At 29.8% G+C, this 26,463-nt stretch overlaps 4 protein-coding genes and 1 pseudogene across 4 annotated transcripts in view; 3 read left to right on the forward strand and 2 right to left on the reverse strand.

The window, feature by feature from the left end:
- LOC125830499 (uncharacterized) overlaps positions 1-26,049 on the forward strand; it is a 32,005-nt pseudogene extending 5,956 nt beyond the window's left edge.
- LOC125830424 (cytochrome c1-2, heme protein, mitochondrial-like) overlaps positions 1-26,463 on the forward strand; it is a 133,101-nt gene that overhangs the window by 13,357 nt on the left and 93,281 nt on the right. The gene's annotated exons all lie outside the window — the stretch shown is intronic.
- LOC125830434 (26.5 kDa heat shock protein, mitochondrial) lies at positions 8,045-9,191 on the reverse strand. Its single transcript, XM_049509629.1, has 2 exons — positions 8,876-9,191; positions 8,045-8,460 (listed from the first exon to the last, which is right to left on the reverse strand). Exons 1-2 carry the CDS (start codon positions 9,189-9,191, stop codon positions 8,045-8,047), a joined length of 732 nt encoding a protein of 243 aa, XP_049365586.1.
- Positions 13,980-16,047, forward strand: LOC125830444 (glyoxylase I 4-like). The gene is made up of 3 exons (XM_049509641.1): positions 13,980-14,128; positions 14,905-15,010; positions 15,793-16,047. Exons 1-3 carry the CDS (start codon positions 13,980-13,982, stop codon positions 16,045-16,047), a joined length of 510 nt encoding a protein of 169 aa, XP_049365598.1.
- LOC125830449 (predicted GPI-anchored protein 23) lies at positions 18,577-20,233 on the reverse strand. The gene is made up of 4 exons (XM_049509646.1): positions 20,145-20,233; positions 19,772-19,825; positions 18,792-18,975; positions 18,577-18,737 (listed from the first exon to the last, which is right to left on the reverse strand). The coding sequence occupies exons 1-4, from the start codon at positions 20,193-20,195 to the stop codon at positions 18,577-18,579; spliced, it is 450 nt and encodes a 149-aa protein (XP_049365603.1). The 5' UTR covers positions 20,196-20,233.

Genomic DNA, 26,463 nt, shown 5'->3' on the forward strand with positions numbered 1-26,463 from the left:
CCATAATTGACAATTTTTCTGTGGATGCAGGAAATATTTTATGTTTCTTATATCAAAGATTTGGGAATATGGGTAACATTATTTCATTCGATGAAAACAAGGAGAGGTCCATAATGAACATGCCATTATGTTCGGAAATGGAACAAATGAGAACCCTGAGGAACGTCACTTTATTGTTTTCCATCAGCTAAATAAACTGGGAGGATATTATCTGCATTATATTATCAGATATGATAATATTTTTTACCCTGAAGGTCATTTTTATTTATATTGTCTAATGAGACGATACTACTACCCAGAGAGTCATTTATATCGTATTGTCAAAAGAGATGATACCACTACTCCGAGGGTCATTTCTATTTATATTGTCAATTGAGACGATACCGCCGTCCAAGAGATACCCAGAAGATCACCTATGTTGTTGGGTAAAGCATCATCTTCGTTCAGTATCAGGGAGGCATCATCAAAAGAATCATGCATCGCGGGAAAAGATTCATGCATTGCAAGAGAAGGATTCGTGCATAGCAAGAGAATGATTCATGTATCGCGGAAAAGAAGTCATGCATCGTGGGAAAGAGATTAATGCATAGCAAGAAGAAGAAACCACGCATGGCAAGAGAAAAAGTCATGCATCGGGGAAAAGAGACCCATGCATTGCAAAAGAAAAAAGTCATGTGTCGCAAGAGAGAGTCATGTATCGCAGGAGAAAGTCATGCATCGCAGGAAAGAGATTCATACATCGCGAAAAAGGGAATTATGCATAGCAAGAAGAAGAAACCATGAATAGCAAGAGAAAAAGTCATGCATCGCAAGAGAAGACTCATGCATCGCGGGACAGAGATTTACGCATCCCAAAAAATGAGTCATGCATTGCAAGAGAAAGAAGTCATGCATCGAGAAGGAAATCATGCATTGCAAGAGAAGGAAATTATGCATTGCAAGAGAAGATTCATGCATCGTGGGGAAAAGATGCATGCATCGCGGGAAAGGAATTTATGCATCGCAAGAAGAAGATTTATTCATCACAAGAAAATCAACATCAACTACATCATTTTTCTTTGCAAAAGAGAATCATCAACAACGACATCAAGAGAATTGTCAACACATTACATTGCCTATTTTACTACTTGACATCAAAGAAAGAGTACATTGAAGATTATAGTGCAAATATAATATACATGCTTTATTTGCTTTACGTCAAACCCGATGAAGTTGACGTCAATGTTCAAAGAGAGAAATTAAGTGTCAACACGGTAAAAGACACCATCTCTCCATTTGAATTGCATTTTTATGCTAATGAGTTTCATCTCAGTCTCTATCGAGAGCATCCGAGAGGATGAATTCTCAAAACAAACCACAGGTGCAGACGACATCAAAAAGAATGCAGCACAACGTGAAACTTTTTCTTAGCAACGAACTGGGACATAGCCCAAAGAGGAGTGCCAAACTCTTAGGACGCGAGCAGAGGAGCGACTTCCACCACAATCAAACCACACCCCTATCAGAAGGCATGTGGGTATATCTTTGGGATTGTCGGTTTCAGTTTCGCATCCAGAAATTTTTTGGTCTCTACCGGAGGCATCCTTCCAATCTGAGTGACAATGCGCCGAGAGCTTTGGAAATTATGTCCGTGTAAGTTCTTAATTATGGGTGTGAAGTGCACCACATTCATGACTAAGAGGTTACAAGCCTCCTTTTCATACTCGACTCATTTTTCACTCCTCCTGAACAAAGGTTATCTTGCATAATAGATCTCCTTTTCAACCGATTGAGTCGAACTACAAGCAGCCTGATTTCCTAGGTTGAGGAATATGTAGGCGGGATCAATGTTGAAAACTCGGTTGTATTCCAACATTCACTCTCAAATCTTATTCCCGAGCATTCCGGTCTCTTCGTAATCCGAAATCGGGATGACCTTGAATTCTTTCAAAATCGTGCGTCAAATCAAGCGTATCGAACTACAAGTGACTTGAATTCTCATATAACCTGAGATATGTAGGAAACCAATTTTCGGGGTTCGGCCGTAATTCCTAAAATCCGTACCAAATCCATCTCCTAAAGGATGAAGATGCGGTCGATCAAAATTGGATTTGTCAATTTCATTTTCCTCGAATTTCTTGCATTAATCCAAGTAAAATGAGGGACAGTTGTTGACACCTAATTTTGACCCTCCACGGTAAGAATTAATTTGCGAGCTTCCTTAATTCCAAACGATTTGAAATAACTAATTTTACAAAAATTTAAAATATGTTTCAAGATAGTTTAAGAATTTTATTCACCTTTTATAATATTTTAAATAATAAATATGTTTTATATTGCTACGTATGTAACTAATATATTTTATAAATACTTGAAAACTATCTTAAAATAAAAAGATTTCATTATTATTATTATTATTATTATTATTATTATTTTAACGTTAAACACTTTATTAATATAATTTAGTTTGAATTATAGCTATATTGTTGAATTAGTTATTTTTATTAAGTTAATTATTTTATTCCGTTAAGATTAAGAAGCTCGTTAATTAATTATATTAATTCGTCTTATTTAATTACTAGCCGAATTAACTAAAATAATTCAATTTGGCTAGATTGTTAATTCATCTACCTAACCCTTTATTGCAATTCTAGCCATTTATTCCCTCACCCTAACTCAAATTTGAGACCAAGTTGGCCCAATTTTATACCAAAACCCATCCCTTTTTGTTTTCCAATTCAGCCGAGACCCATTCCCAATTCCCAGCCCAATTCCTAACAATTCTATAACCCACCAAAAGACCAACAATATAATACCCATCAGAAGACCCAACAACAATACAATCAACGGCAACAAACACGTACAACAATACTCAAACGGTACCCTGCGTCTTTCCCTATTCCAAACGCGACAAAATTCGAAACCCAGCTGTTCCAGGTCCTTTTCCAACCAAAGGATCGTCCTTCCAGTCGTGGGATCACGCCACGTAGCTCGCCAAGGACGTTGGGATCGATCCAAGGTGTCTATTTCCCTTTCCTCTTTCGAAATGGGCGAAATTTTCAGGAAAAGGATGCCTCTCCTGATTTGTGAAAGTTTTTTTTTGGAATTCAAATTTGTGGGCCTTTGAATCCAATTTTTTATCCGATTTTCCCCCAAAAATCTACCCTAATTTCTCCTTATATAAGATCTTTTCTGTCCAAGGGGTAGGGGAGGAGGGATTGAGATTTAAAAAATAGGGTTATTGAGTTACAGAGGATACACAAGAAATACACAATAAATATATTTTGGTTTGTCGTTTCTTCGGGGGCTGCTGGAAATTTATCGAAAGTCTCAAACTTTTTCGAAGTCGCTGGGTGGTGAAGTCACTCTGCTCGTTTGGTCTCAGTCCGCTGCTTCGGGAAAGGTATACTTCTTCCTTTTTTTTATCAGCCTCCTCGCCTATTAAATTTGTAGTTCACTGTTTGGTGTAGATGGTAGATTCTATACTTTCTTTTGCTCGTTTAAATCTAAATCAGTCACTCCTAGTATGGTTGGGTTTTGTTTGTTTGTTCATTCCTTTTGTTTCCAGTAAGAGTTGGATTCTTTTGTTTTGTCGAGTCGTTAGATCTCCATTCCAATATGTGCGTGAAGTCATCATATGTCTTTAAAGATGAAAATACGGGATGAATCCTCTGTCTTTGTGTTTACAAGGTTTTCAATGTAAAGCTCTAGCACTCCTTAATCTGGTTTTGTGTCTCTTAAAATGAAGAATGCAGGTCATATATTGAATTTAGCTTTGGTAAAGTTTAATTTTAAGTCTCTGGTGATTTCCATTTAAAGGTTTTCTAGTACTAGTTTGTATATTTAAAGCTTGACAAAGTGAGGTTGTTTCTTTCATACGTTTGGGATCATAAGTGATCGTTACTTACTCTTTGGCATTCACTTAGATAATGATTATTAGGAATTAACATGTGTTCGGTTTGGGGCTTATTCATCTCACTATGTATTTGAGATATCTCATTATTGTTAAAATTCCCATAGCTTTTATGGAAATCATGTGGTTTGTCCCAAGTATTTTTTTCTATGATTAGAATCCTAATTTTTCTCATTTTTTATTTTTTTTATTTTCTCTTTCTTGCATGAACCCCTCGATTTGAGTCTATTCGATTCCCTCTAATTCCTTGCATCTCGAGTTGGTTCAAAACTCAACTCTCATCTTGAGTCAGTCCGTTCATGGAAAAGTCGGAGGATAGGTTGAAAGCTACAAACAAAGGCTGGAAACTGAAATTACAGTTTCTGAAAGGCCAAAAATTGGCTGAGATACAACATGTATACGCCGATATACAGTGGCGTACATTGATATACAAGTCATAAATTCCAGGGATACATGTCCGAAGGCAAAAACACAAATTAAAGCTGATATGCAGGGGTAATACAGGAAAATAAGCCCAAAATGCGGCCCGTATACAATGGTATACGGGACGCGTATATACAGAATTTTGAAAATAAGAAGGGCCAAAAGTACAGGAAGTTGCAGCAGGCCCAATAGCAAAAAAAAATGGGCCAAAAGCCCAAAATTTGACATATCCTTTCTTTGTTACTTATTTATCTTAGTATTTGACTAACATTTTATTTATCTTATGGTTTAATTTAATTAAATTTCTGAGAATGGTCATTTCATTTTATTTTTGAATTAAAGTATATATATTTTTATTACTTAGTTTTTTTTTCTTTTTTAATAGTAGTCTTATTGACATTATAGACATTATATGAATTATTCCCCTTTAGAAAATTCCCCTTTAGTTCATTCCCTCTTAAGGTAAATAAAGTGATAAAAATAATAATAGTAATAAAAAATAAGTTAAAATAAATGAGCTCTTTTTACTTAATTTAAATTTAAATAAAATATTAGTTAAAATAAATGAGTTTCTTTTACTTTGTTAAACTTTCAAAATTAGTCAAAGTCGTGAATCTTTACTTGGTTAAATTCTAAAAATAATTAGTTAAAATAAACGAATTCTTTTACTTAAGTTAAAATTTCAAAATTAGTCAAAATCATTTTGGAATCGCCGGTCAACCGCGAGTTAGCGGGCATTCCGAGGGCCTAACACCTTCTTGGAATGTACATTGAACTTCGAACCCTTTTATTTTCAATGGATTTTATCTGTTTAAATCTTTTGAAAACCCTTTAATTTTTTCTTGATTTTTATTAAAAATTAAGTGGCGACTCTGTTCTTTTGAATATTCGATTTCTCTTAAACCATAAGTTTAATTGATATTTCAAAAACTCAGTCATTTTCCTTTTACATATATTTTTAAATAAAACATTATCCATTATTTAAAAAGGAATTTTTTTATTTTTATTGTCAATTTTCATATATTAAGAATAATTTTTTAAAAAAAATTATATTATTTTTTTAGTATTAATTAGTTAACCTATAAATTATTTTTTAATGAATATATAATTTCAAATATGACAAGTAAAAATGAGTTGACATAACATATAATGAGAAAAGATGGTAGAAAGGATAAATAATGAGAAGAATCAATTATAGGAATCAAGGAAAATGTTATCCTCTTATTGGCTGAGAGTTTTCTCGAAAATCAATTCATATCCACTAATTATAATTAATAAAGTAAATAGTAAATGTTATCTTTAATTTGACTCTTATAATAATAAAATAATATTTTACTTGTTTATTTTAATAAATTAAGAAAATTAATTATTTTTGCCTGACTTTATCATTATCATTAAGTGATTCTATAAAATACTAATAGTCAAGTTAAACTCCTATATAATTGAGAGACTAAAATTAAATTAATTAGTAGAGTATGCACATTTTCTTTATTTTTATCCTAATTGTTATTTTAATGAAAAATTTATTAATTTGACTCTTATAATAATAAAATAATATTTTACTTGTTTATTTTAATAAATTATGAAAATTAATTATTTTTGCCTGACTTTATCATTATCGTTAAGTAATTCTATAAAATACTAATAGTCAAGTTAAACTCCAAGATAATTGAGAGTCTAAAATGAAATTAATTAGTAGAGTATGCACATTTTCTTTATTTTTATCCTAATTGTTATCTTAACAATGATATATCAATAATAAATTTTAAAATATAATTAATATAATTATTCCGTAATATGTTTTTGGTAAAAGAATTTAAAATAAGAACCTTGATGACTATTGAGAAAAATGTATCATATTTCGCTAATATATAAAATAGTAATACTATATATGTGTATAAAGTGTCGCTTTAAGTATCTAATGGTATAATGTTTCTATGAGTATAATAATTTATTATTTGACAGTCAACATCTATTCATGGATCGAGAGCGTATTCAATTTTTAGTATGCAATACTATGAGTATATGATTAACAATTACTTAGGATGTGTTTGTTAAGATTAAAAATATTGTTTTAGAAATGATTTCTAGGAAAATAAATATGTTTCTTATTTATTTTCTTGTTTTTGATAGGTTGACAAAAATTATTATCCTAAAAGCATTTTTATATAATTTAGACAAATACTATAAGAGGTGAAGGTAGAGGGTAGGGATGTGTGTGGTGGTGGAGATGAAGATGGGGGGAGCTCCATATTATGGGGTAAAGATGAGGTGTGGTTGAAAACGGAGGAAGACATTATCAATGTAGAATATCATGTGTAACTTTTTTTTCATATGTCTATTATAAAAATCATTTCCTCATTTTAAAAGGATAAAAAATTATTTTCTAGAGAAAATATATTGCAAAGATTTTAACTGATCAAATATAGAAAAATTAACATTTTACATAACGAACACCACATTAGATCCATCAAATTTCTTTTCTCCAATTTCACATAAAAACAAACTTGACAAAAAAAATAAAATAATACTTAATAATATTGGTCCAGTGATTGCTTTCTAGTTATTATTAGAAATAACACTTATGGGTTATGATACAAATTGGCTATCAAAATTATATTTCAATTTTATTCTTTTTTTATTTATAATTTTTAACTTTAAAATATGATAATGATCGATTTGACAACTTTCAAGTTGTTTTTTATTATATGAGTATTAAAATCAGCTTATAAAGAAAAAACTAAATGATCAAAATAAAAGAATAATTAAAATTTGAAGAAAACTAGTTTTGATGAAATTATATAAAAAGGATATGAATGTTAATATGCTATGATTAATTACAGTGTATTAGTTTTTACTTTAAGACATCTATATTATAAGAAATGACATTCTTAATTCAAGACATCACTACAAAAGGTACATTATCAATAATATTTATTTAAAATATCTAAGTCTCAAAATTATATTATTATTTTTTAAAAAGAAAAACACACACGATGTATGAACGATTCATTAATCATTTTCAGAATTCATATTTACTTCAATTACCAAGTATATTGCATATTACTGAGAATCTCATAGTGTTAACGTGTTGAAATCTGGTATCGGCTCTATATTACGCCAACTTGATAACATACGGATCATTAATCATATTTATTATTAATATAAATATATGAGGTCTAAGTATATAATTTTATTTGATTATTATGTTTAAATAAATTTAAGCTATTTATTTGAATATTTTAAAATATAATCTAAAACTATGTTAATAACAACAATCAAAACTCAAAACACTTTAGAGATGATATTCTCAAAACACTTTAGAGATGATAAGTATCAAAATATTATAAAAATCATATAGTTCATAAGTATCGACCCTATTTAATAGGGATCCATGAGAGAAATTGTAAATAATTAAGTGACGACTTAATTAACAACAACTCAAAAGAGTCACCGATTTGACAATTTGTGAATTATTAATTCATTATTTATATTTTCTTATTATTAATATGAGCTATGATCTTTATTTTATTAATTATTGTATCTAAACAAATTTAAACTACATATAAAATAAATTTTCAAATATAAATAGTCAACTCAAAATACTTAAAAATTAATACATACATATTATAGAAATAAAAATAACTCAAGAAAACTTCAATTATTATAAAAACACCCATAACATGTGAAAGATAATACTCAAAAAACACTTTTGAACCAAAGAAAACCTCACATAACTTCAATTTCCTTAACATCTTTCTTTGGTTTCTCACTTTTAGGAATAGTAATTGTCAAAACACCATCTTTCATCTCAGCTTTAATCTCATCAACCTTTGCATCTTCAGGCAACACAATACTATTATTGTAGTATCCATAACTTCTTGATGACCAAGACTCATCATCTGATCCTTCTTCTTCCTTCTCTTCTTTGTGTTCACCCTTTATTGTTAAAATTCCATCCTCAACCATAATCTTCACGTCGTTCTTGCCTAGTCCTGGCACATCGTAACGAATTTTGTAATTCTTATCATCCTCCTTATACCTTCCCAGTAATTGAGAGGGATTCAGGTTAAGGTTATCAAATATCTTGTTGATATTCTCTGTGGCTTGCAATAATGCATTTCCAAGTCCTGTTGGTAAGTTTTCTGTCCCAAAAAAAAACAAAAATCAGAATTTAGAGTCGGTAAATAGAGAGGGGGCAGCATATATATATAAATCTTATGGTGCTACAAATATCATCCGAATTTTTTTTAAAAAAAAATCTATCTTAAAATATTTAACTAAAAGTATATACAAGTCTTATGGTGTTAAAAAATAAAAATATATAAATACTCAAATATTTTGATTTTAACGATGTCACTAGAAGAGATAAGTTGGAAATTTTAGAATTGCAAAAGATAATGCTCCCTCCGTCCCACTTAACTTTAACACAGAATTTAAGAAAAACTTTGAGATCTAAAATAAATAATAAAAAATTATGTGACTATAAATTATTTCATTAACAATAAAAAATAAGATTCATGTCAAAAATGGCGGGGGGAGGGGGATTTCTTTTCATACCGAAAAGAGCAGGTGCAAAGTCCGGTTCACTGCGTCTCCAAAGATTACCCCGGCGGCGTCTTCTTGGAAATAGCTTTGATTTTTTGGCACTATCGGAAACAGCTACTTGTTGTTTCTCCAATTTTCCATTCCCAGCTAAATCAGCTACTTGTTGTTTCTCCGATTTTCCATTCGCAGCTAAATCAGCTACTTGTTGTTTATCCGATTCTGTAGAAAAACGCCGTACAAGTTCAGAGCACCATCTCTGTTTCTGTATATTATTATTCAGATGCCTCACACTTGGATTTGATTTCAAAGCTAAGCGTGCCAAAGACATTGATATACTAAATTTAATAAGAAGAAACACTCTGATGGGCTTGTTGGGTTCTAGCAATTGAGAAAATTAAGGCGTTTTTATAACCGTTTTTTTTCAATTAAGTAGTTTCTAGGAGGTGCTTGATGAATGATGATGTGTGTAGTATAGTATCAAAGCTTTGAGAAGTTTCTTGCTACTTCATTCGGTAAAAGTGACGCCGTTTAGTGAATAAGACGGTTCCAGACACTTTTGGCCTCAAAACTACTTTCTAAATTTGTTGAAGGGTTATTAATATGAGGATTTTTTTAATTTATTAAGTCTTTGAGCATAATTGCTTTTTACTTTTTTTAATTCTCCAAAAAATAGTATTTCTTAATTTAAAATATGTGAATTATTCGAAGTTCAAGAAAATTATCAGGATTTTTAATATATTTTTTGGATTTTTCAAATGTTAATGCATGAGATTCTTTAAAAGTAGTGTATTTTAAAAAAAATTTATATGAGTGTAGTATTGAAAGTGAAGTATCTGCGCAACTTAGCTTCCTTTTTTTTAAATATATATCTTTCATTTAGTAGGCGTTTGGCCATGCGATATCATATCACGATATAGAATCGTGAGATGAAATCAGCGTTTAAACATGCGATTTTACGCTGATTCCATATCATGAGATGTGATTCCATATTCTCCAAAAATCATGATATGAGAATTTCATATCATGATATGAGATATTTTAATACAAAAATTGATCCACAAGTTTATAATTTGTTAACACAAACCCACATTTATATCTACCTAACCATTTATTTCATATGTAAGTAAAATTTATAATCACATCATTACTTTTTAAAATTTATTATTCTCACCGACATAAAATTTATTATTCTTTCCAACATATAGTCACTTTAACTCACACCAATCGATTGTTGAGTAATAAATTTGTTCTCTTCATTGACTTCAACACTTAATTTATTACTTCTACCGTTTTGTATTTATTGCAACTCAAAGTAACAATGTTGGTTCGTCTTCTCGGTCACATGATCGAGAAATGCAAGTTCAACGTGAGGAATTTGTCTGTACTATTGGGGAGGATTATATTAAAGACTAGTACTCTATAATTTATGTTCAATTTTTTTTATTGAATTAAAGTTTGATTAATTAAAGTTAGATGAGACAGTTACTTAAGTGGAGAACAAATATCTTTGTAATAATTTATTATGTGATTTTATAAATTTTTGTTTATTTGATAAGATTGAATACATAATTGGAGCTATTTTAATAATTTTACAACTTATGTGATTCTTATGTTTGTGAGAAAATGTACAACACAAAATTTTCATATCACATGTCCAAACAAAACTTCAATTTCATCTCATAATTCCATATTATGATATCATATCATAATTCCATATCATGATACCATATCGCATGGCCAAACAGAATAAGTTTCTTAATTACTTTTTACATTTTCTAGTAGAATAATTAGGCATAATCAAAAGGAAAAAGACACAAATATGTCACCGAACATTGAAAAAAGTCTATTTATGCCATTCGTTAAAATTTTGGCTCATATATGTTATTTTCGTTTGAAAAAAGACTCATTTATGTCATTATCTGTTGACTAAAAACACTTTAAATTTTACAAATTTTTTTTTTTCATGTGGTCAATTATGTTTCAATTACGTCATTAATTAAATTATTTTCTAAAAGAAAAAAAAACTCAAATATGTCTGCCAACTTTGAAAAAAGGTTTATCTATGTCATTCGTTAAAAGTTTGGCTCATCTACAAATAATGATATGGATGAGCTTTTTCCTCAAACGAAAATGACATAGATGAGCTAAATTTTTAACGAATGACATAAATGTCTTTTTCAAAGTTCAATGATGACCATCTCCAACCCACCTCTATTTTACTCTCCATTCTCTTAATTGGAGAGTAAAATAGAGAATGAACATTCCAACCCACCTCCATATTAATCTGTATTCTCTATTTCACATTTTCATTATTTTAATATTTTTTATTATTATTTTGTAATGAACATTTATTTTACATATAATGATATAAATTAAATATCTAATATTTGTAATTCTATTTAAATATAATATAATATTTTAAAAAATATATTATTTAATATATACTATTTTCATCTCGAATTAATACTATTTTAAAAAAAATTATATCACTAATATAATTTGAAAATCTATTATTTGAACAATTTTTAGCTAAACATGAAAAAATTAAGGAAAAAAATGCTCATTTTTAACTCCGTAATGCATTATATGAGAGCAACGTCATAATCTTGAAAGTTGATTATTTATGTAATTATATTTCATTAATGGTTTCTTTTATTTGAATTGTCCATTAATTTGTATATTATAGAATACTTGCTTGCAATTTATGTTATTAAAATTTTTAAAATAAAATGTAAATTTATATTAAATAAATAATTTGAAAAATAAAATATTATATCACATGACAATTATATAAAATGATTATTTTGGAAAAAAGAAAAAGAAATGATATATATTATGAAATAAGAAAATAAGAATGAAATAGAAATAATAATATAATATTGAGGAAAGAGAAAAAAATTCTTTTTTAGAGAGTATAATAGAAAATTGGGTTGGAGTTGGTTGTCTGAAAAAATAGAGAACTCTATATTTGGAGAGTAAAATAGAGGGTAGGTTTGGAGATGCCCCCTTTTGAATAATAGTAAAAAATAATTTTTAATTTATGTCCTTAAATAATTTTCTTATGAAATGTGTCGAATTGTTACAATTCACTTGATATGGATTAGAGAGAGTATTATTTTTTCTATCTCAAAATACTTGTTTTATCTATTTTCTGAAAGTCAATTAATTAATTTTTAGTATTAAATTATATTAATTAATTTAATGTTTTTAAAATTAAAATTATGTGAAAAAGTTATAAGTTACAATTTTTTTCTTATTTTTATGGTGAAAACGAAATAGCAGACAATTTGATTGACTTGTAAAATTTACTCTCAATCGATTTAGAAAGTATTTTTCTTCAAAATTTTATATGATAGAGCTATATATTTCTATTTTTCACTTTTAACTTCAATATTTCTTTTTGTCTTGTCATAAACAAATGTCTCCAAAAAAATACCATTTGTTGAGAGACCCCCTTTAGAAGTTTTAATTTGAAGCAATGATGAATACTTAAAAATTCAGAAGTTAGTGTCTGGATGAGTATACTCTTAATTATTCGTTCCGTATACTACAAGAACCCTCTATACTTGCTTAATATAAAATATAATAAATACCCCACAAATGTTATATTAAAAAAACTATTTTAAAAATAAGATGAAACAAAGTATACTAAAATTTTAATAACTTTGAGAATGTATTGAACATTGTATAAAATGCAAACGAAAAAATATACTCACAAAAATTGATTTAAGTTTCTCATAATCATAGTATTAATAATCATAACTATATTATTATTATTATTATTATTATTATTATTAATTATAATAATAAATACTATGTACATGGATTACTTACAATCTACTGATTGAACGTTGACGGTTGACAAAGACTTCGGGATCTTTTACATACATAAATAAACATCGAATTTACCGTTCACTTTTTGAATTGTTATACGTGTAAGTAATAATAAAAAATACTATGTACATCGAATCCTTTTTTTTTTTTTCTCTCCTCACGCGAGTTTTTTTATAAAAAAAAAACATGAAACTTATGGGTCAAATATTGGAAAACTTATTGAAATTCCACTAGTTTAGGAGTCACTTACTTAGAGACACGCGCTCTAGTTTGTAATATAACGAAGCTTATTAGATTTTGATGTATCCAAATATGTCCAGCTACGTTATAGATACACTGTATCCAAATGAATTTTTATGTATCTGAGATTCATAACAAATCTCGCTCGTCACTCTCTTATGTATTTGATATCCTAGATATATGTGAATCACACCGATACATGTAGTGGCGGAACCAAGATTTTGACTAAGGGGGTTCAAAATCTAAAGAAATAGACACACGAACTAGCCAAAGGAGGTTCGACATCTACTATATATACATAGAAAAGTAAAATTACTTTAACCATATATAAATTGTATAATTATTCGTCGAAGGGGGTTCAGAGACAAGGTGGCTCTGCCCCCGAATTAACATGTATCTAATGTGATTCACATGTGTCTGGAATACATATCTATCTCGCTTGCCTCCCTCCCTATTTCAATGTATCTGGTTGCAAAAATACATGTATCTAAGTGTTTCTTCCTTAATATAAGATAAGAAATTCTTAATTAACGATAAAATACGTAATTATTTAAAAATATAGATAAACTTAATATATATGATATAAATATATATCTTATAACATAGGTTTTTCCTTAAATTTGTGGAATGTTTCAAGAATTTTCTACTGGTTTACGTAGAGAAGGATTCAAATCATTGAATAATATAACTTACGTTTTACATATCCAATATACTCGCTTACAGCAATAATATCATAGCTTACATTTTACATGTCCAATTTGCTAGCTTACAGCAACGGTCCAACTCATCAACCAACGTACGATCTACGTGTCATGTTATTATTTTATTTGACACGTGGATTTTACAAATTCCAAGTGGCAAACATGGCTTCTATATATTTACATAAACTCATTTTCCCCTCTTTACACATTCAAATACATCCATTAATATCCATATATATCCCTCTAACTTGTTTTTTTTTTCTTCTAAATAAATTTGTCCTTTAATTTGATTGTTATATCCCTGGTAAACCGAATTATTTGATTTATAAGAAAAAAAAGGGATGAAGGGAAATAATGGAAATCCACTAGCTTTGACATCCTTAAATCATATATCCCGTGTTTGTACATCACTTGAAGAATCTATTGATTTTTACAAAAATGTTCTTGGATTTATCCCTATAAGAAGACCTACATCTTTCAATTTCAATGGGCTTGGTAATTTCACGATTTACATTCTTTTCTTTCGTATCGTTATTATTTCATCCGTCTCATTTTATGTAGCACTATTTTTTTTTAGTCTTTTAGAATATCAGCTTTTTAAAATTAGAAATAATATAATTTTAAAATTTTCTAACTTATTGTCACATTAATATCTAATTAATTGTTATAGGGCACAATTTTTTTAAAAAAATCTTAAATATTATGTCAAGTTAAACCATCCCACGTCAAATGGTATGCAGAGAGTATTAATTATGGGAAAGGAAGAATGTCAAATATATATATACAGATACTAATCAAATTAAAGGGAGAAAATAAAGTAGAAGAATGTCAAATACATATACAGATACTAATCAAATTAAAGGGAAAAAAAATAAAGTATAAAAGAAACTAATTTGTCCTCTTTTCATTTCAATTTGTTTGACCTCCGATCAAATAAAAATAAAATTGTTTGACCTTTTTTTTTAGCTCATTTAAAAAAGAATGATTCTTTTTTTTAAAAAATAATTTTTTAATTTCAACTTTTTGTAGTATCATTAAGATCATAAGATTAAATTACATTTTGATATATTTGACATATATGAAATTTAAAGCCATAACATTTAAAATTATTTTTAATATTTTTAAACTTTATATCAAGTCAAAATATATCAAATAAATTAAAACAGAGGTAGTAATATAATTGATATGACATGACCTATATATTTCGATTTTGAATAATCAATTTTTTGTCAAACTTTTGACCTGGGATTCTTGTTTTACGAATAGGTTATTTGGTCATGGGATAGGGATTCATTTACTTCAGTTGGAAGATTCAGAAAAATTGCCAAAGAAAACTGAAATTAATCCCAAAGACAATCATATATCTTTCCAGGTTCTTGTTTTTTTTTTTCCATTTTGTTGTTTACTTGTGTATTTCTATACTAGTAATAATTTGAGTTAGAGCCGGGATAAGGACTTAGGAGTCTGGGTTCTAAAGAAAAGAAAGCATCGCAAAACATGCTTCATTTCAAAAAAAAAACTTTTGATGATAATGGAGTTCAAACTCACAACTCTATCGTGGGAGAGCATTTCATGGCCCTTTTCTTATTACTAAGCCACAAGTCAATTTACTTAGGAGGTTCACAAGTTAATTTATATATTTATTTAGTTTTCTAATACAAATACAAGATTTACGAAAAAGTTATTGGGTTCGTCTGAACTCATGAACCCCACTTAGCTCTGCATAATATGTTCATGCATGATCATGTTATTTTATATATATAATGTTATTTAGTTTTCGTGAAGAACAGAACTATCGTTTGGGAAAACGTAAAAATATAAATTGAGATCATAAAAAGACGACAACATATATATATATATATATAAGAGAAAAACTTATATACTCCATATAGTTTCATAATTTAACTTGTTATAGCGCATCATATTGTAGTTGGGTGTAATGAAAGATTTATGACTTCGATCGAATTCAAATGAGTCGTAGTAGCATTTTAATTGATCTTGAATCAATAACACATGTTCAAATTCTAGATCCTCCTCGTAGTAATTCTGTCTTACGTACTAAACAAAATTACCTTAGGTTTTACAATATATTAGTGCATATAATTATTTAGACTAATGTTTGTTTCTAATTAAACTTTGCACGCATGCATGCAGTGTGAGAGCATAGATGGAGTGGAGAAGAAGCTTACAGAAATGGGGATTGAGTACGTTAAACAGCTAGTTGAAGAAGGAGGGATATATGTGGATCAACTCTTTTTCCATGATCCAGATGGATTTATGGTTGAAATTTGCAATTGTGATAAACTTCCTATCATTCCACTTGTTGGGGAGATGGCTAGGTCTTGCTCCACACATAATCTTCACACAACATCACAAATGGAATATGTCCCACTCAATTATATTCCTTAAACTAGAAGTTAATTACTGCTTCTTGGTTTAACACTTATTCAGAATTGTTGTTATAATATATTAATTTGGCGATTATATGTTGAAATGTTCAAATGGATGATAGTTTTGGTAGCTTTATTGATTTGAAATGTGACCTGGATTTAGGTACATAAATGTTGAATAAGTACTTAATTTATATCGGAGATAGAATGTTGACTAAAGTCAATTCAAGTATTTTGAATTTTAAATTTTCAACAAACAACTTGAATCACTCATGAATACCTCGGGACCGAATTAATTATGCAACTAATTCAAAAGTCATATTTTGGATCTAACGAAGTTGATGAAATTTCATTATGATTCCGTACTTTATCTGAAATATTGACTTGGATCAAAACTTCTCAATTTTCAGACCTTCAAAACTAAAAAATCACCCAATACCCATTCAATCACCTCGTAAATTGTGTCACACATCTGTACAGGCCGCAACGCCAAACATAAGCTATGAAAAAAGGTAAAACATGGAAAATTCGCAAAATTACAAAACGATCAAGAAGATCATTATATGTGATTCTCTTTTCACCACTTTATTGACATATTGAAGTTTCTCGTGGAAATATATTATTGAATTGGTTCCACTCTTAACGGATGATAAGTAGTCATTTACCTTATTAGTTTATCTTTCTCATAAACTCTACGTGCAACACACAAATACACTTTTATATAGATGTCGAAGTAAGGGACTTTTTCACTGGAGCACAAGGAACTATAAGACCATTCTTAGTTTGTTATTAAGAAACTTTCCTTAGAATGAATAATAAATGGAAGTGGTATTGGATTAACATATAAAATCTACACCAACAGATTTGACCCCTTAACAAAACATATATTATTTTCCATCAAAATATGACGATCAGGGATGAAAAAAATTCAAGCTTGATTTAAACCTTCAATGGTGATTCTTTAAAATTTTCTACAACTATTCACCAAATAAAGACTCGAATGTTCAATCAAAGAGGCATAAAACAAGATGATTAGACCAAAGGTGGACTAACGACTCTTATAATTAGTTTAGGAATTGTTAGCTACTAGATGCCAAATAATATAGATTGTGTTATATATGACCCATTAAAAATAAATGATTTTTTTATTTTTTATCCCCTCGATATATTATATATCTATTTTTTATTGATAAGAGGATCATGCAAGTTATCAAAGGCTGATTGAAAAATTGTTATACCTAACTGTAACAAGACCTGATATAATATATAGTTTATAAACACTTAGTCAGTTTCTGCAGCAACCGTAAAGATCGCATATGGAAGTAGCTCTCAGAATAGTCAAAAATATCAAACAACAACCTGTAGGCTTAGGAATTCTCATGTCTAGCAACAAGAAAGAGATAATTTCAGCATTTTGTGATGCTGACTAGGCATTATGCTCTTTCACACAAGAAGGTCAGTTATAGGTTTTATTGTACAACTAGGTGATTCACTCATCTCATGGAAGTCAAACAAGCAAAATACTAGTATTTCAAGAAGTTCAACAGAGGCTGAATATATATAGAATTAAGCATGACAACCACAATGTCTGAACTAATTTGGTTGATTGGATTAATGAAGGATCTTGGTGTACAGCTATAACTATCGGTATACATTTACAGTGATAATAAGTTAGCAATTCAAATGGCTGTCAATCCAGTATTTCATGAAAGAACCAAACATATTGAAATTGATTGTCGAGAAGAATTTCAGAAATGATTGGTTAGAACAGAATACATATCAACTAAAGATCCCAGCCAATTGATATTCTTACAAAAGGCCTAAGCAGACCACAACATGAAGTTCTCATGTCCAAATAATTTGTTTACCACTCTTAGCTTGAGGGGGATATTGGACAGAATGATGTAAATTGTGGCCCAATAAACTGATAAGCCTATATAATTAGATAGTTAGAATTAGTTAGTTATAAAGATCCCAAATGCACTCTTAATAAAGTTAAGACTTTTTCTCTAAACTCTCCATTGAATCAATAAGAAATCTTCTCTCTTCTTCATTCTTCTTCCTTATTCTTGAATATCTTCTACACCATAGTGACTGAGTTCAATAATAATCGGGAATGAAAAAAAAATCAATCTCGATTTAAACCTTCAATGGTGGTTCTTCAAAATTTTCTACAACTATTCACCAAATTAAGACTCGAATGTTCAATCAAAAACGCATGAAACAAGATGATTTGACAAAAGATGGAATAATGACTTATAATTAGTTTTGGAATTTTTAACTACTAGATGCAAAATATTTTAGGTTACTCGTGCCAAACGCAAAATCTTGGCTAACTTAATTCCAATAATAGCTAAAAGTTATATAATTTTCTAGGAAAGCTGGAAATAGTACAACTAGATAAATATTGTTGTAGTGTGCATGCTAGCTAGCAACAAACCATAGTTGCTACAGCTTACAGTTTAAAATAATAGTAATAACAAAAATAAAGACGAAATTAAAAAAAATATTTTAGCATTAGGAAAAATGTTCCACTCAGCATCAAACTTTAAATCCTAGATCCGCCTTCGATAATATTGTCAGCAGAAGCAGTGCCTGTAGTGGTGTTGCTAGGGTGATTGATTCCCAGAGTGTTCTTTACAACTTCAGCAGTGTTTTGAGCCATGTTTGCAGCTCCATGAGCCACATTAGATACACCTTGTGTTGCACCTTGTGCTGCTCCTTGAGCCATATTTGCAGCTCCATGAACCACATTAACTGCACCATGTGCTGCTCCTTGAGCCATGTTTGCAGCTCCATGAGCCACATTAGCTACACCTTGTGCTGCTCCATGAGCCACATTAACAGCACCATGTGCTGCTCCTTGAGCCATATTTGCAGCTCCATGAGCCACATTAGCCGCTCCTTGTGCTGTTCCTTGAGCCATGTTCTTCACTTGTGTTCCGGTCTTCAATCATCAACCACTTATCAGACATATTTAATTTAGGGAAAAAAGTCTGAAAAATATTTTAACTTTGGCCGAAATTGCTGTTACGATACCAAATTTTATGGATGACCTTTTACCTCTTCACTATTTAATAGTATATTTTAAAGGTATATATGGGCCCACATGGACACGTTACTATTTATAATGATGCAATATTTATGATGTCCACGTGGGTACATATATACCTTTAAAATACACTATTAAATAGTGCAGGGGGTGAAAGGTCGTTTCCAAAGTTCGATATTATTACAACAATTTCGGTCAAAGTTCGAATATATTTCAGACCTTTTCCCTTTAATTTATTACTAAAATTAACAAAATATCGTACTAACATGAGGGTTTGTAAATGAGTGGTTCAGATTGAATATGTTGGCTTAAATATGGTTGAATCAATATATGGATGATTTCAGCACCCGTTGAAAAGTTACTTAGGTTGAACTGAATTCGGTCAAGAATAATCCAACCTTCCTAACACTCGTTGAATTTAAATTTATTGTTTATTTTCTTCTATATTTTATTTAATAACCAAATAAAATTAATAAAAAATTCTCCTATCTTTATTTAAATATTTTGATACAGTTAGACTACATACTTAACACAAATCAATTACTACTTTTAAATTGGTGAAAATTGAACTGATTAAAATAGGCTGAATTAATAAATAGATAAATCATAAACATCAAATTAGATAAAGTAATATTTTCAATGGCTCATTTTGCCACCCATACACTAACATATGGTAGAGTTATGTTACTACCTCTTGAATCAAATTGGTTACTTGGCCTTGGTCTGTCGATTCATCCCTTCTTATCTGCAATTGATGGGAAAAAAGTTACTTTACTATTACTATATAGAATTGTGTCATCTAAAACTACTTTGCAAGAATTTAATTAAATGTATCGAATTATGATAAAAAATTATAATGTCACTTGTGCAAATTCCAGAAAGAAAAAATGATCTTTTATAATCAGTTACAGTTAAATAAATTTTGAAATATCTTCTATGTCTTATTCATCAATTTCTTATGTTATATTTTACAGATCTCATGTAAAAAGTAAATGTAATGAGACATGAAATTGATTGCTTCGCTAAAGGTAAAGTGAGCATAATAGTATATAAATCGAGTATACCTGAGCTTGGCCGGGAACTTTACCACTGCTATAGAAGTCTTTGCTAGCCATGTTAATTAATTTTGAGATTTATGTTTGTGTTATGAAGTAAGGTAGTAATTGAATGCAAATTATGATGAAATGATTTGATATGTGGGAAAATATATATATAGGTGGATTTATGTGTTCAAAGGTGAGCTAAATGGATACATTTTCTAACTTATGGAGGACAAAATTCAACAACTTGATTGGTACTAGCATGAACTATGGCTTTGGATTGGTTAACAACATATCAAAAGGAATTCTTGATCCGTTTTTTTGGGGATAAAATAGAAAAGAAATTGCTAAAACATATTTTCTTGTAAAATATTTTCCTAAAAGACAAATAAGTTTTATTTATTTTTTAGTGTTTGATAAGTAATTAACAAAAATATTTTCTTAAAAGTATTTTATATATAATTTAGGAAAATGTTATATAAGCGGGGTGGAGGGTAGGAGTTGGGGGGGGGGGGAGGGTATGTAGGTGGGCTGAAAGTGGAGTGTGTTGGAACTTGAAAGGTGGGGAGTAGATGTAGACACGTAATTTTTTACCGAATTTAAGGTATTACACTATTTTTAGTACATAAATATTGCTTTTATATATAAATTAAATATTTTATTTTTCATCGTATTTTAGTAAGTTTATTTTAAAAGATTGAAAAACTACAAAAAATATATGTTTTCATTTAGATTTAATAAATAAGCTAGTGTTTCTTAATTATATTTTTAGACTAGCTATTTGACTTTTCTCATATTTTATAAATTCAAAATAAATAATTAATATTTTTATTATTATGGTATATATATATATATATATATTTAATTTAATAAATATAATAACCTAAACTACCCACACTACCTCACTACCCCACTACCCCTACCCTCACCCCACATACTCCTCCACTACCCCACTAATCCCCCCACTATACACACACATACTCACACGATACACTACTACTACTACTACATATACCAACATACACACACAAAAAAGATAAAGAGAACGGACAGAAACAAAAAAAACAACAACACATTACACGAGAAAAAAAGAAGAAGAAAAGTCTTCCCATTTTATTTGATTATCCTTTTGAAAAATTCACCAACACATTCACATCTTTTCTTCCTTACCCATTTTTTTTCATATCAACACAAACACATATACCATCACAAATAACCTACAAAAGTTATGGGTGTTCTAATCGAGCTTCGGTTAAGATTTTGCGGTATTCAACTTTACTTTATCTTCTTATTTCATTTATTCATGGAATTTGATGTAATTATTATGATAAGTTTTCTTACACTTTTATTTTATTCATAATTTGATTAAAATGAAGAATGTGTCAAGTGTTATATCTCTTTAATGAATGAAAGTAACTTTATTGGTGATTATTTTTATTTATCTATTTTTGTTCACTAGTTGTGATGTCTTAAAATGAATGGGTCATGATGTTGTTCTTTTCTTGATTTCGATGCTAATAATGATAAAGTAGGAATTATTGGGTTCACAAAATTATTGTTGTTTTATTTATTAAATAAAGAATGAGATTTATTTTAGCAATTCGTCATTGTTTTGTTGGATTAATAAAAAGTACAATATGAGTATGCCTAATTTCGCCATTAACTTCAAGACTAAAAAAATAAAATAAAAAAAATATAAGATGCGTAGGCCTAATTTTAACATTAACTTTAAGGGTGAATAAAAATAAAAGAATATAAGATAATCCAAAATTTATATTGTATCCTAGAAGTTTAGATTTGTTTTATTTTATTTGATTTTATTTAATATTTTCTTATAACATTAGACGGGTTTTACGCATGTAAACAAAAAATAGTATTTGTTTCAATTAAGAATGTGGTTACACATCTTTTTTGAAACACTTAAAAGAAATTCAAAGATGTGGTGACACACCTTGATAAAATTATTCTAATATATATTTTAACATGTGGGTTAATTTAATTAAAAGTATCATCAATAAATATAATAATGAAATGAGAAGATTAGTTGTCTAGAATTCAGAAAAATAAGAGTAAGTACTTTTAATACTAGATGAGTTTTATGCACGTTAAAAATATTTGTAAAAAATTAAGAATGCGGTTGCGCATCTTTTTTTGAGACATTGAAAAAAAAACCTCAAGGATGCGGTGATGCACCTTGTTTAAAAATATAATAACTTTCATTAATTTAAAATAAGATTACTTATAGATAAAATTAGGTGATGCACTCGAGAGAAGAAAACAATTATGTTCATAAGCTATTTATATGTCAAAAGTCGAGAATGCAGTTATGCATCCGATTTGAGACCAAATAAAAGTTCAACAATAAAAATGCAAACAAGTCATGACCTGAAAATAATATATCCACAAATGATTTAAAGTAGGTAAAAGTCAATAAAGGCGACCGTGCTAGAACCACGGGACTCGAGGGATGCCTAATATCTTCCCCTCGGTCAACAGAATTTCTTACCCGAATTTCTAGTTCGCATACCATATAAAGAGTCATTTTCTTTTGATTAGGGATTAAACAAAAGGTGACTTGGAACACCATAACTCAATTCCAAGTGGCGACTCTGAAATGAAAATAAAATAATCCCTAAATCAATACCGTCACTTAAATTGGAAAAACCCTTCCGCCGCTATGCGCTAAAAGGGGTGTGACATCTCTGGCGACTCTGCTGGGGAATAACTAGAATTCGAGTTTTGTATATTTGACTTTTACTTTTACTTTATTTTATTATATTATTTCATTGGATATATTGTTTTGATGACCTAATGTGCTACTTGTTGCTCATTTATCATTTTGATATTGTTGAATTATATATAATTTATCTTCTCGTACACCATCTGAGTCTCTAAAGATAAGGTAGTAGGGAATGCAGTTATGCATCCAAATTTCTTTTGAGATAAAACTGGAGTGTCTGGGCACCCAGTGAAGGATTTTAGTCACAAATGTTAGGCAAGGTTGCACCAGCAATGAAGTCGGAATAGCGCTGCTACCGATAAGTTGCCCCTCCTTGACTCGAGTTGTCTACTCGGGTAAGCCAGTCTAGATACTTATCTTATTTCGGTTTGAACCTAGTAAAACTAGAACATAGACACGGTTATCCCTAGAAGACTTCGATTCATGTGACTTAGTGAGCCTCAAAACAAGAGTTGGATCCGTCCAAGACAAGTATCCATCTCTTACTTAATCACTTAGCTCATTTTATGTGCTACATGAAAATGCATTTATTTGAAAGTTTCTATAAGTTGACTCATTTTAGTATGACTAATGCAATGAATTTTTATTTTTTTAATCTTTTGATCTTATTTAAAAAAAGAAAAAAAAAACACGAAAATATTTCTTGTTTTAGAAGTTATTATACATTTCTTAAAATAAAATAAAAAATTTGCATTACTTAATGAAAAGAATAATAATATTTTTATTTAGATTTTTTTTCATAAAGTTTGTAAAAAGAAAATTCAAAATATTTTACTTTCATAATACTTTGAAAAGTTACATTTGTAAAAAAAATATTAATATCTTAAATTTTTTTTTACTGTCCAATCTGAACGAACTACGCACACCTGATTCTCACCTCAATGAGATACCATCTTTGGGTTCGGTGATCTTTATTCAAAAATGAAAAATAAAAAATCGTTTTTCAAAAGTTCAAAAAAAAATGGAAAACAAGAAGCTTTAATATTTATCAAAAATAAGTTTTTATTAATTTTCTTTTAATAATTCTAATAATAAAAAAAACTAAAGAATTTTATCTCAAAGCTCTAAAAAAGAAAAGCTTAGTTATTGAGTTTTTGAAAAAATATGCAAAAATCTTCGCAAGCGTGTTACGTATGCAATCTCAAACGGATTTGATCAATGAATTATTTCTTTAAAAAAAAAAAAATTATAACTGAAGAAGGTCTAACCCTAACAAACATTATTATCTATGCACAGTTAAATTAAGGTGGTTGATTTGTGGTTAAGCTGGTATCTCATCCCTATAATACAAGGTCAAAAGGGCAAAAGAAAATGACTCGCAAAGATAGAAATGAGTCAGACAATGATGAGGTTTAGAACCAGATGATGTCACAAGAAACAGTGTCAGTCGAAGAGATAAGGATACTAAGACAACAAATGACGGAGATGTACGAAGCTTGGATGAGTGGACAAACTCAATCGCCTTCAATCCGTGACTATCTAAATACAAATATGTCATCCCCTGTCCAAATATCGATAAGTGATCCAATTTATCCACCTGGATTCGAACCCACATCCAATGTAGCTGTAACTTCTACGGTGAACCCTTTGAATACGCCTATGACAAGTAATCCACTATTCATTCCAATTGCGCCAATTAATGTCATTCAACAACCTATAATGGAGCCAAAATTCAACAACGATCCTCTACCCAAAGTTCATTATGATCAAGATTATACTCCTGAATTGACTTTTAAAATTTCAAGCTCTTACCCTCACACTCATCAGTATAGTTCCCATGTTGAAGCTGAAAAAATTGTTAAGAACGAAGAACATGAAGAAATGGCTAGAAAAATGAAAGGTTTGGAACAGAGTGTAAGAGATATGCAAGGATTGAGAGGTCACAAAAGTGTCTCGTTCAATGATTTATGCATGTTTCCCCACGTTCATCTGCCCATCGGTTTTAAAACTCCAAAGTTCGAGAAATATAATGGACATAGAGATCTTGTAGCTCATTTAAAGAGATATTGTAATCAATTGAGAGTGGCTGGAAGCAAAGAAGAATTGCTCATGGCTTATTTTGGGAAAAGTTTGATAGGAATTGCCTCAGAATGGTTCATAGACCAAGATACTTCTAACTGGCATACATGAGATGATTTGGCTCGATGCTTTATTCAACAATTTCAATATAACATTGACATAGTTCCAGATCGCACTTCACTTGTCAACATGAGGAAGAAGACCACTGAAAATTTTCGTGAATATGCTATTAGGTGGAGGGAGCAAGCTGCTAGGGTTAAGCCGCCAATGAAAGAGTCTGAAATGATCGATGTTTTCCTTCAAGCGCAAGAACCAAATTACTTTCATTATTTACTTTCCGTTGTTGGAAAAACATTTGCTGAAGTTATTAAGATTGGTGAAATGGTGAAAAATGGCATCAAGTCTGGAAAAATTGTAAGTCAAGTTGCCTTGAAAGCTACAACACAAGTGATTAAAAATGGATCAGGAAATTTTGGGGGAAAGAAAATGAAGGAGGATGTAGCAAATGTTGTGTCAGGCACACAAAAAGGTCCAAGGGGTCCACCTTATCAATCTGCACCACCTCAATACCATCACTATCTCCCTATGCAAGACACACAATATTCTGTTGTTCCACCTCAATATGCAGTTTACAATGCACAAAAATATGCATACCCACCAAACTATCCTCAATGGCGAGCGTCAACATATCAAAATGTTCACCCTTCTTCTCAAAATTTTCGAGCACCTTATAATCTTTGTCCGAGACAGAGATTTGAAGGAGGTCAAAGGCCTAGAAACAATTTCACAGCAATTGGAGAGTCTTACACAAGTTTGTTTAACAAGTTGAAACATTTGAAGATAATAGAGTCGATTCCTCAAAATTATGTGGATCCACATGCAAAGGGTTTCAATCCTACAGCACGATGTGCATACCATTCTGATGCTCCAGGGCACAGTATTGAAGATTGTCGTAATTTTAAAAAAAAGGTGGAAGAGATGATTCAAACAAAGATGATTGTGGTTCAAAATGATGACCCCCCAAATGTTACTAAGAATCCTCTACCGGCGCATAGTGATGTACACTTTATCGAGATGATATGTGATGACAAAGAATATGACAATTATGAAGAAAAGACAATTGAAATTGGTAGAGCTTTTACGAAGGCTAACGTGCAAAGCAATGGCTAAGAAGTTCAACTTGGTGATTGAGAGACACTCTTCTTTTCTCTAAAAAGAGTGTATAGATAATTTATTTTGTCATCATTTCTGCTATGCAATCATTTTTATTTTTAGTAAGTCAAATCCTTCTATCATTTCTCTTATGCGTTTGTTTGTTGAGTCTCGTCGTAGTTTGAGTTATTATAGAGTTGTGACCTAAATTTAGTTTGTTGTCTTGTCACCAAGTTTTTTTTAAAAAAATCTTTAATATAATCTTCATTCTGTGTCATTTGATCCGTTCTATTTGACATTCCATATATACATCTCTTTTCAGTTCAGCTTTGTGACATGATATGCAAAAGGATTTGGTCAGATCTTAAGATTATATCTAATCATGAAATGAATACATAAAAAAAATTGTTTTGAGGAAATGAATAAAGGACT

The sequence above is a fragment of the Solanum verrucosum genome, unplaced genomic scaffold (assembly GCF_900185275.1).
Source record: "Solanum verrucosum unplaced genomic scaffold, falcon-dt-bn FXZP01000228.1, whole genome shotgun sequence".
In the NCBI taxonomy this organism is placed as follows: Eukaryota; Viridiplantae; Streptophyta; class Magnoliopsida; order Solanales; family Solanaceae; genus Solanum; species Solanum verrucosum.

Bases quoted from the DNA above. Each gene is read 5' to 3' on its own strand.
- LOC125830434 (XM_049509629.1), bottom strand. From the start codon at position 9,191: ATGTCTTTGGCACGCTTAGCTTTGAAATCAAATCCAAGTGTGAGGCAT. The intron at 8,461-8,875 runs GTATGAAAAGAA...TTTTTGGGACAG, and splicing joins CTTTGCACCTGCTCTTTTCG to AAAACTTACCAACAGGACTT.
- LOC125830444 (XM_049509641.1), top strand. From the start codon at position 13,980: ATGAAGGGAAATAATGGAAATCCACTAGCTTTGACATCCTTAAATCAT. The intron at 14,129-14,904 runs GCTTGGTAATTT...TTTTACGAATAG, and splicing joins ACATCTTTCAATTTCAATGG to GTTATTTGGTCATGGGATAG. The intron at 15,011-15,792 runs GTTCTTGTTTTT...GCATGCATGCAG, and splicing joins ACAATCATATATCTTTCCAG to TGTGAGAGCATAGATGGAGT.
- LOC125830449 (XM_049509646.1), bottom strand. From the start codon at position 20,195: ATGGCTAGCAAAGACTTCTATAGCAGTGGTAAAGTTCCCGGCCAAGCT. The intron at 19,826-20,144 runs GTATACTCGATT...CATCAATTGCAG, and splicing joins AAGTTCCCGGCCAAGCTCAG to ATAAGAAGGGATGAATCGAC. The intron at 18,738-18,791 runs GTGCAGTTAATG...GAGCAGCACAAG, and splicing joins GGCTCAAGGAGCAGCACATG to GTGCAACACAAGGTGTATCT.